General features: G+C 41.8%; 1 protein-coding gene across 3 annotated transcripts in view; it reads right to left on the bottom strand.

The window, feature by feature from the left end:
* Positions 1-6,772: 6,772 nt before the first annotated feature.
* LOC105535960 (chromosome unknown open reading frame, human C9orf153) overlaps positions 6,773-11,612 on the bottom strand; it is a 36,409-nt gene continuing 31,569 nt past the window's right edge. For 2 of the 3 annotated variants that reach the window (XM_011975221.1, XM_011975219.1), the window contains one exon: positions 6,773-8,237. In XM_011975221.1, coding sequence (XP_011830611.1) covers positions 8,192-8,237 — 46 coding nt within the window. In that variant the 3' untranslated portion in view covers positions 6,773-8,191. The remainder of the gene's footprint in view (positions 8,238-11,612) is intronic. The other variant, XM_011975218.1, reaches the window with a different exon arrangement.

The raw sequence follows: 11,612 nt of genomic DNA, 5'->3' as shown, positions 1-11,612 counted from the left end.
TTGTCTGAGCCCAAAAAATGGTTAATGGTCGGGTCTCTCTACATAGAATTAAAATATGCAAAAATAGCTGGGCGTGGTAGCTCACGCCTGTAATCCCAGCACTTTGGAAGGCTGAGGTGGGCGGATCATGAAGTCAGGAGTTTGAGACCATCCTGGCCAATATGGTGAAACCCCATCTCTACTAAAAATACAGAAATTAGCCAGGTGTGGTGGCATGTGCCTATAGTCCCAGCTACTCAGGAGGCTGAGGCAGAAGAATCGCTTGAACCTGGGAAGCGGAAGTTGCAGTGGGCCAAGATCACGGCACTGCACTCCAGCCTGAGCAACAGAGTGAGACTCCATCTCAAAAAAAAAAAAAAAAGATATATATACATATGTATATGCACACACACACACACACACACACACACACAAAACAATAGCCCATAATTTGGAATGGTGATAAATGTAGTTAAAGGGTCCTATGGCAGTAGCATGTCTGAGATGAGGTAAAAGCACTAGTATAACACTGCTTTTTTCTAAGTTAAAGATATTTGAGCCTGAGCACGGTGGCTCACGCCTATAATCCCAACACTTTGGGAGGCCAGGGCAGGAGGATCACCTGAGGTCAGGAGTTGGAGACCAGCCTGACCAACGTAGAGAAACCCCTCTCTACTAAAAATACAAAATTAACTGGGCTTAGTGGCATATGCCTATAATCCCAGCTACTCAGGAGGCTGAGATAGGAGAATTGCTTAAACTCGGGAGGCGGAGGTTGCAGTGAGCCAAGACTGCACCATTGCACTCCAACCTGGGCATCAAGAGCGAAAAGAAAAACACAAAAACAAAAACGATGTTTGTTGTAATATCTAAGGTATCCACTAAAATAATAGGCCGACAATGTATAGTTAACAAGCATTGAAGAGGGAAAATAAATTAAAAAGTAAACAAATCCAAAAATAGGCAAGAAAAAGTGAGAGTTAAGGTGAGAAAAACAGACAGCAAGTAATAAGATGTTTAAACGGTGTGTATCAATAACTAAATTAAGTGCAAATGAAAAGCCAAAAATTGGCCAGGAGTGGTGGCTCACACCTGTAATCTCAGCATTTTGGAAGGCTGAGGGAGCAGGATCGCTTAAGGTCAGGAGTTTGAGACCAGCCTGAGCAACACAGTGAGACCTTGTCTCTATGAAAAATTTTAAAAAATTAGCTGGGCATAGTGGCATGAACCTGTAGTCCCAGCTACTCAGGAAGCTGAGGCAGGAGGATCACTTGAGCCCAGGAGTTCAAGGCTGAGTGAGCTATGTTGCACCACTGCACTCTAGCCTGGGTGACAGAGTAGGACCCCATCTCTGTCTTTAAAAAAAAAAAAAAAGAAAAGCCAAAGATTCTAAGTCTGGATTAAAAAATCTCCAACAGGCTGGGCGCAGTGGCTCATGCCTATAATCCCAGCATTTTGGGAGGCTGAGGGGGGCGGATCACGAGGTCAGGAGTTCAAGACCAGCCTGACCAACATGGTGAAAGCCCGTCTCTCCTAAAAATATAAAAATCAGCTGGGTGTGGTGGTGTGCTCCTGTGATCCCAGCTACTCAGGAGGCTGAGGCAGGAGAATCACTTGAACCCGGGAGGAGGAGGTTGCAGTGAGCCAAGAGCCAAGATCACGTCACTGCAATCCAGCCTGGGTGACAGAGCAGGACTCTGTCTCAAAAAAAAAAAAAAAAAAGAGAAAAAAGAAAAACTTCAACAACATGTTGTTTACAAGAGACATTACCTAAATATAAGAATACAAAAAGGTTCAATGTAAAAGAATAGAAAAGGTACAGCATATAAACATTAACTAAGAGAAAGTTGATATGCCCGTATTAATATAAACAATGTCAATGTTAAGATGCATCAATAGAGGTAAAGATTATTTATTAATCATAAAAGTTTTTGTTAATCTAGAAGCTATAACATTTCCAGAGTCATAAATGACACAAAAAATTTAACAGAAATGAAAGTAAAAGTAGAGATTTCTTGAATCAGAATGGGGGATTTTTAACACACTCTTTATCTCATAACTGTTAAACGAAAATCAGTAAACCTGTTGAAGATTTGAACAATGTGATTAACAAATTTGACATAATTGATATGGATAAAAAAGCTATACTCATCTGTAATCCCAGCACTTTGGGAGGCCAAGGGAGGCAGATCACCTGAGGTCAGGAGTTTGAGACCAGCCTGGTCAACATGGTGAAACCCTGTCTCTACTAAAAATACAAAATTAGCCAGATGTGGTGGCACGTGCCTGTAATCCCAGCTACCGGGAGGCTGAGGTAGGAGAATTACTTGAACCCAGGAGGTGGAGGTTGCAGTGAGCCATGATAGTGTCATTGTACTCCAACATGGGCAACAAGAGTGAAACTCTTTCTCAAAACAAACACCTATAGTCAGTAATTATGACATATACATTCTGTTCAAGTACACATGAAATTTTACCAAAATTAACTATATGTCAGACCATAAAGCATACTTCATCACATGGAAATTATACAAAATATGTTCCCTGACCACAGTGGAATTAAGGTAGAAATCAATAACAAAAGGATTCAATAGAGCAAAAGCATTAAGGTAAGGATATGCATCTCAGACAGTAGCAAGGGGCCCAGGGCACCAGGCCCAGGCTTTAACTGTTCTCTCCCTGTAAGGACTCTAAGTCCTTACACACGTTTCTTCTCCAGGAGCAAAACATGGATGAATCTTACAAAAGAATCCATACTGTATGATTCTATTTGTATAAAAATAGGCAAAACTAGTCTATGGTAAACATTGATTATCTTTGGAAGGGAGGGATGGAGTAATGATTAGGAGAGGGCCAGAGACAGGCATGCTGGCAGAGTTCTGATTCATGCCCTGGGTAGTGATTCCATGGGTGCGTTCAGTTTGTTATAATTCATCAAGTTTGTGATTTGCTGTATAATATTATACTTCAAAAAAGTTTTTAAAAAACAAAACAAACACCTACAAGTTCAGAATACTTTTTTTTTTTTTGAGGCAAAGTCTCACTCTGTTGCTCAGGCTGGAGTGCAGTAATGCCATCTTGGCTCACTGCTAACTCTGCCTCCTGGGTTCAAGCGATTCTTCTGCCTCAGCCTCCTGAGTAGCTGGGATTAATAGGCAGCACACCACCATACCTGGCTAATTTTTTATTTTTATTTTATTTATTTATTTATTTATTTATTTATTTATTTATTTATTTTAGTAGAGTTGGGTTTTCTGTCATGTGGGCCAGGGTGGTGTCGAACTCCTGGCCTCAAGCAATCTACCCGCATTGGCCTCCCAAAATGCTGGGATTCCAGGTGTGAGCCACCGTGCCTGGCCACAATACCATTTTAAAAGAGAGAAAGAAAGAAACACTTATTTGGCAACCTTTGGAAGTAACTAGAACATCAACTCCTTAATCTAAAAATTGACAACTAACAGGAAAAACATAAGCAGTTAACCTGCTTTCTTGTAGATTGTATTTCAGTGTAAGTAGATAGCTCTAGTTGATGAGGAAAAGTTTTTCTTTACAAATAATTTCCAACTAATAAATGTGGAATTAATGGCAGAATTAGATAATCACCAACGAGTAACCACTAATGAAATAATTTAGGCAAAAGTCATAATATAAGTTACCTATTGCTGTGTGACAGATTACTTCAGAATGTTGCAGTTTAAAACAACAAATATTTATCATCTCATAGTTTCTGTGGGTTAGGAATCAGGGCATAGCTTAACATGATGTCCCGGTTCAGTCTCTCAACACTACAATCAAATGTCAACGAGGGCTGCCGTCGTCTCAAGACTTGAGTCGGGGAAGATTCACCTGCAAGCTTACTCATGGGGTGCTTGGCAGATTTCAGGTTCTTACTGGCTGTTAGCCAGAAATAACAGGTACTTGCCACATGGGCTTCTCCATAGGGCATCTCCCAAGATGGCAGCTGGCTTCTCTAAGAGCTAGCAGTGAAGAAGAGAGCAAGAGAAGATGCCCAAGGCAGAATCCACAGTTTTTCGGTAGCTTATTATTGAAATGACATCTCATCACCTCTGCTGCACCCTATTCTAGAAGTCTTAAGTCCAGGCTAGAGTCAAGAAAAGGAGATTACACAGAAAGTCAATACAAGGAGGCGGCGATCACGGGGAACCTCCTAGAGGCTGCTATAAAAGTTGATCATACAAATTGGATCGTTCTTGTCATACCGAACTAAATGAGAGTTGAGGGGCCAGGAAAAAAGCACTAAGACACATAACATTGCTCCAAGAATGTCATTCTCTGCAAGCCTGGATGCTGAAACGGTCTGCTATAACTTAAAACCAGTCTTATCTAATGGCTACTGGAACAACCTGCTTAGACTCTAAGACTAGTTTTAGCCACCACAGTCACTCACCAATTAGAGCTTGCCAGTTCCCCGAAACTTTGCTAGTGCCAGTGAACTTTCTTTTGGAACAATATGTAACATTTCTTCTTTTTATGAAACTTGCAACCTTATCTTTGTTCTTTGGACATACTGAAGACCACCTGGTGTGTGTGTATGACCCAAATTACAATTCTTGCTTCCCCAATTTTAAATTTAGATATGTGTTTCTATATTTTATTTGACTTCAACACTGCCTACCATCATCATCGAAGGATGGAAGCTATTAGGTGAAAAGTTGATGGGGACTTTATAAAACAGAGGCATCAGACTGTCATCACCTGAATCCTTTACTCAGTCTGAAACTCACTAAAGAACAATAAAACATTTTTTGCCTTGTACTGTGAAGCAATGTGAAATACATAGCACCATCTAATGAGGTACTTTTTCCAAAAAGAGGTGAGCTCAAAACCAATCAAGTCTTTCACAGACACCCATTTTATAAGAAATAAATCTGTCAATTTATTTCTAAATAAATACATGTGATAGAAGAACAAGTTAAATGACACCATGGGGATACAAATCTAGAAGGCAGGACCTTCTACATGTCAATGGACCTATTTCTTCAGTAAGTCAACTGCATGAAAAAAATGAGGAATCGCTTTAGACTAAAAGAATCTTAAGAGACCTAACAATCAAATGCAATCTTTAGACCTTGCTTGGATATTGATCCAAACAAACCAACTAGAAAAAGATAATTTTATGATAATAAGGTGACTTTGTAATAGATACAAAGATGGTACCAAGGAATTATTAACTTTTCTTAGTAAAGAATGCATTGTGACTATGAAATAAAATGTCCATATTTTTCTGAGATGCAAACAAAAGTAACAACTGAGACATGGGGTCTAAGATTTGCTTTAAAGTACTTCAGCAGACACAGCAAACACAACAAAAGGAACGGATAAAACAGACGTAGTAAAATCTTAATAACTGTTGAATATAGATTATGGATATATGCAAATTCATTGTAGAATCCTATTCATTTTTATGAATGTTTAAACATTTTCATAAAAACAAGAAAAGTTATCAGGGGTGGATGGTTCTATAGCTGAGTTCTAGCTAGATTTCAATATTTCTAATATTGTTTAAATATCTGTGATCTTAAAAAAGATTAAAAACTCCCCAATTCATTGTATAAAGCTAGCATAACTTTTAATAAACTGTTTTTTTGTGTTTTGTTTTGTTTTGTTGAAGAGACAGGGTCTCACTTTGTTGCCTAGACCGTGGCATGATCATAGCTCATTTTAGCCTTGATCTTCTGGGCTCAAGAAATTCTCCTGCCTCAGCCTCTCAAGTGCTGGGACTACAGGTGCACACCACCACCCCCAACTAATTTTTGTAACTTTTTTTTTTTCTTTTTTTTGAGATGGAGTCTTGCTCTTTCACCAGGCTGGAGTGCAGTGGCACAATCTCTGCTCACTGCAACCTCTGCCTCCCAGGTTCAAGCGATCCTCCTGTCTCAGCCTCCCGAGTAGCTGGAACTACAGGCACGCGCCACCACGCCCGGCTAATTTTTGTGTGTGTGTGTTTTAGTACAGACGGGGTTTCACCATGTTGGCCAGGCTGGTCTCGACCTCCTGACCTTGTGATCCACCCGCCTTGGCCTCCCAAAGTGCTGGGATTACAGGCCTGAGCCACCACGCCCAGCTGTAACATTATTTTTTAGAGACAGGATCTCACCACATTGCTCAGGCTGTTCTTGAACTCCTGGTCTCAAGTGATCCTCTTGCCTTTGCCTCCCCAGTAGCTGGAATTACAGGAGCAAACCACTGTGCTTGGCTCTAAAACCTTTTTTTTTGAAATATTATATGCCTGGAGAAAAATTAAAAGTTGTGTGTAGCTTGAATAACTTTTGCATACTGAACACATCTGTGCAAAAAGATTAAAAACCAGAACACTGTGTGCACCCCAGATACCCACCCCATGCTCATTTTAGATAGTCTCTTCTGCTGAAGATAGTCACTGTGCTGAAGCCAGCATAATTTTTTTTTTTAAGATGGAGTCTCACTCTATCGCCAAGTCTGGAGTGCGATGGTACGATCTGGGCTCACTGTAACCTCCACCTCCAGGGTTCAAGCGATTCTCCTGCCTCAGCTCTCCAAGTAGCTGGGATTACAGGCACCCACCACCACACCCAGCTAAGTTTTGTATTTTTAGTAGAGATGGGGTTTCACTATGTTGGTCAGGCTAATCTCGAACTCCTGACCTCAAGTGATCCACCTGCCTCAGCCTCTCGAAATGCTTACCTTTTAATACCAAAATCTGGTTTTAAAAAACAGTGCAAAAAGTGGAGACTACAGAATAATTTCACTTATATGGAGACAACTTTTAAAAATAACATATTAGGAAATAGAATCTGGAAATATATTTTAATATCTACACAGTCATTCATACATATATTGTTAACAATTTGCGTGCCATTATTTCTTGCATTCCCTCCAGGTTCTTACTAAAATATGTACTTTATTAGTAGTTTTTTAAGAAAGGGATTATGGATAGTAAACATTTTTAGGCTCATGTATTTTTTAACGTATTTATTTTACCCCTACTCCTCAGGGAGAGTTTGGCTGCTTACAGAATTACAGACAGCTGTTTTCCTTCAGCATTGTAAGTATACGGCACTATTGTCTTCTGACCTCTATTGTTAATGAGCGTTCTATTGTCAATTTGTCGTTTCTTTGTATGTAATCCATCTCTCTTTTGTAGATTACATTTTCCTTTATTGCTTAGTGGTCCATAGTTTTGCTACAGTATTTCTGGGCATAGATTTATTTTCAATATCTTGCTAATCAGCCTGTGATTTTTCAGTTCAAGGTCTCCTGTGTTTCTTGAGATTTTCTGTCATTTTATTTTCCCATATCACTTACTTTCCATTCTCCTATTTTTTTCTGTGAATTCCATTGTATGCATTTCTGAACTTCTCATTCTACCCTCCAACACTCTTCTTTTTCTGTCTTACTGTGCTATGATCTATAAGCTTGTCGGTCCTGTCTTCCAACTTGTTAGCCCTCTCTCTTCAGATATATCCAGGGTACCACTGGGATAATTTATCAAGGGTTATTATTATAATTTTCAGTGACTGTATCTTTCACTTCCAAGATTTCCAATTTGTTCTTTTTCAAATATTTCTGTTCTTATTTCATGGATGCTGTTTCCTTCTTTGTCATTGGACAGTTAATAGACTATATTTAAGTTTTCATGTCGATCTCTATATGCTCACGGGTTAATTTATTTGTCGAACTTACCAAATACTTTTATGATGATGAACTTCCTTGTGTGCTTAAAATTCCTTAAAAAGCTATTCTTGCTTGGGTATTCTTCAGTTACACCTTTTCTTTTCACATGACTTATATTTGCTTTAGCGCTGGTCCAAATGGGTTGCACAGTCCAAACCACTTCTCACATTAACAGATTAAATCGGACCTTTTGCTCTGTATTAATGGCTTAATTTTACGGTACACCTTCATGTGTGTTGTACACACTCAGTTCAGATGTTCTGTTGGGTCCTTGGCTTCTTTACTTTTGTGTATAAATTCAATGCTCTCAAAAGCAAAAATCTATGTCCAAAATATTTTCATACACTACATATTCAATTTAAGAGAAGAAATTCCTTCATTTTGATAATCAATTTGAGGATAAACGACCAAAGACTTGCGAACTATAGGGGGGAAAATAACATCAGGCATGCCCTGGCTCTCTGTAAATCTCTTCTCAGTGTTGTATTTTACGTTTGTGAATGAAAGTGCTGTAGTACGCCTCCACTTCGCAAGCCCCTTAAAGTATCTCCATTCCAGATCCCTTAGATCCATGAATTGTTTTCCTGAAAAGAATCACATGGTGTTTTTACTCAGCCTTTCATTACTCAGAGATGTTTCATGGACAGGGTAAGCCTTTGATGAACTCAAGTCCCCTCTTTCTGGCAGAAAGCCATTTCTAAAGCTTTATTTTAAATTTGTATTTATTTATTTATTTTTGAGACAGAGTTTTTCTCTTGTTGCCTGGGCTGGAGTACAGTGGGGTGATCTCGGCTCACAGCAACCTCTGCCTCCTGGGTTCAAGCGATTCTCCTGCCTCAGCCTTCTGAGTAGCTGGGATGACAGGCGCCCGCCACCACGCCCAGCTACTTTTTTTGTATTTTTAGTGGAGATGGGGTTTCACCATGTTGGGCAGGCTAGTCTCAAACTCCTGACCTCAGGTGATCCACCTGCCTCAGCCTCCCAAAATACTGGGGTTACAGGAGTGAGCCACTGTACCCGGCCTAAAGCTTCATAAATTTAAGGGAGACCCTGTGATGTCGATTTCATGTGAAGCCCGCTCCTAGACAGCAATTGAGTGGGTCTGGCTAACTGGGCTTGAGTGGACCCTGCAGGGCCCCGGTAGGTGGAGGGAGTGTCTCATTCTGTGCTTGGATCCTAACAGAATGTGCAAACGGAGAGCTCTACAGAGCCCCGAGAGCAGCAGGGAGGAGAAAAGGATCCTAAACCAGGGAGGAAGATGGGTCAGAAGTGCACAGATTGTTAGAGTCATTTCTTCCAAGATGCTAATGGAAGCCCTAAGTATAAAAGGGCAGTGGCTGAGCTAGAATTTGGCCATTCTCCACACTCATTCAGGACCCACAAGCTTGGGATGTCATTAGCAGTTACAATTCCTTCAAAGGGCCAATGAGCCAATGAGCCAATGAGAAGGAATCAAGCAAAGACACAACCCGTGTTCCCCTCCCCAGCAGCCATTCCCCTTTCCCTTCCCTTCCACCCCTTTCATGGCTAAATACATTGTAATGCTGAAAACACAACAAAAGCAAGGCTGAAGGCAGGGGCTGGAGTGGAAAACCAGGAGCCAACGGGCCACAGAAACAAGTATAAGGAGAATTATGGTCACGGCAGATAAGAGGATGGCTGGTCTATTTCTGGTGGGCGACTTTGCTGTCCCCCATGTGGTGATATTTGAACAGGTCACCTGTAGTCCAAAGACTGAGCAGGCACCACCCCACCCCAATCAGTCCTCCATCCCTGTACCGGGAGGGCCTGGGCCTGCCTGGTGAGAAGTCTTTATACAGACTGTACATGTCTGAAGTAGAAGACAGGTGCCAGAGACTCTTCACTGGGCTCCTACCTCCCCCAGTAGAACAGATACTGCGACTGGCCATGGTGTTCAGCAGTCCGATCATAAGGCCAGTTGCCAAGTTTCAGGGAGTTTGACAAGATCTTTGTAGACCTGGCATAGCAAGAAGTGGTGGCAAAAAGAAGGAAGGGGATCTTTGACAAGAGAAGGTCCTAGAGCAGATAATTTTGGTGACTAAAGAGCCTCATATCTCGAACTCCTGACCTCAGGTGATCCACCTGCCTCAGCCTCCCAAAGTGACCAGCCTGGCCAACATGGTGAAACCCCGTCCTACTAAAATTACAAAAAATTAGCCAGGCATGGTGGTAGGTGCCTGTCATCGCAGCTACTCGGGAGGCTGAGGCAGGAGAATCGCTTGAACCCGGGAGGCGGAGGTTGCAGTGAGCCAAGATCGTGCCATTGCACTCCAGCCAGGGTGATAAAGCAAGACTCTGTCAAAAAAGAAAAAAAGAGCTTCATATCATGATTTCTGACAGACACTTTAGGCTGGCTTACTCCATACGCATTGCAGTCTTCTTCTGCCTCCCTCTGCTATAGAGGAGGGAGCTAAGAACTCTTATTCACCAGCCTTCCCTACAGGAAGGGGTGATACTTGGACACAATTCTTGCCAAGAAGATGTAGAAAGAAGTCACCTAAGGAGAGGTGTTCTGGAAAATCGTTGCTTCCCTATTAAAAGAGGACAAAAGTATCAATGTGGCTCTTCATCCTATCCCACCTTTTCCTGCCTGGAATGTGGCCACAGCATCCGAAGGGGAAGGAGATGTCTTTTGGATGTGAAAACAAAGGCTACACACAAAACAATGGCAGAGCCCGGGTCCTTGGAGACATTTGAAAGCATCGCTCCACAGACAGTGGTCACCAGAGACAGAGTAGGGAGTCGGAGGGGAGGATGGGAGAGAGAAGTCAGTGAGTTCAGAGTTATAATTAGAAGCCCTGTGGCCAGGTGGGTTGGCTCACGCCTGTAATCCCAGCACTTTGGGAGGCCGAGGCGGGCGGATCACAAGATCGGGAGATCAAGACCATCCTGGCTAACACGGTGAAACCCCGTCTCTACTAAAAATACAAAACAAACAAACAAATAAAAAATTAGCTGGGCATGGTGGCAGGCACCTATAGTCCCAGCTACTCGGGAGGCTGAGGCAGGAGAATGGCGTGAACCCAACAGGTGGAGCTTGCAGTGAGCCGAGATCACACCACTGCACTCCAGCCTGGGTGACCGAGAAAGACTTGGACACACACACACACACAAACACACACACGCACAAAGAAGCCCTGCATAGTGGCATGCCCCTGTAGTCCTAGCTACTGGAGAGGCTGAAGGAGGAAGAGTCCTTGAGACCCGGAGTTTGAGGCCAACCTGGGCAACACAGCAATATACCATCTCAAAAAAATGTAAAATGGGCCAGAAGCGGTGGCTCATGCCTGTAATCCCAGCACTTTGGGAGGCCAAGGCAGGCAGATCGCTTGAGCTCAGAAGTTCAAGATCAGCCTGGGCAACATGATGAAACCCCATCTCTATAAAAAATACAAAAATTAGCCGGGTGTAGTGGCATGCACCTGAGGTCCCAGCTACTTGAGAGGCTGAGATAGGAGGATCGCTTGAGCCCAGAAGGTTGAGGTTGCAGTAAGCTGAGATTGTGCCACTGCACTCCAACCTGGGAGACAGTGTCTCAAAAAATAATAATAATAAAATTAAAATAAATAAGTAATTGAAAACAAAGTTATAGTTAGATAAGAAGAATAAATTCTGGTGTTCTATTGCACAATAAGGTGAGGATGGTTAACAATAAGATATGGTATCTTACAAAATAGCTGGAAGGAAGTCTTTTAAAAGTCATCACCACAAAGAAATAGTAAGTGCATGAGGTCAGGATAAATACACAGATTCAATCACTATACAACATATGTATCTATTGAAACATATATTGTACTCCGTATATATGTATAATTACAATGTGTTCATTAAATAAATGGAGAGATAAAAAGCACTGGGAGGCCGAGGCGGGTGGATCATGAGGTCAGGAGATTCAGACCATACTGGCTAACATGGTAAAACCCCGTCTCCACTAAAAA

This window comes from Mandrillus leucophaeus, unplaced genomic scaffold, assembly GCF_000951045.1.
Source record: "Mandrillus leucophaeus isolate KB7577 unplaced genomic scaffold, Mleu.le_1.0 Scaffold152, whole genome shotgun sequence".
Taxonomy (NCBI): Eukaryota; Metazoa; Chordata; class Mammalia; order Primates; family Cercopithecidae; genus Mandrillus; species Mandrillus leucophaeus.
The sequence above is the reverse complement of the archived record's forward strand: the minus strand, read 5'-3'. Positions and strand labels throughout refer to the sequence as shown.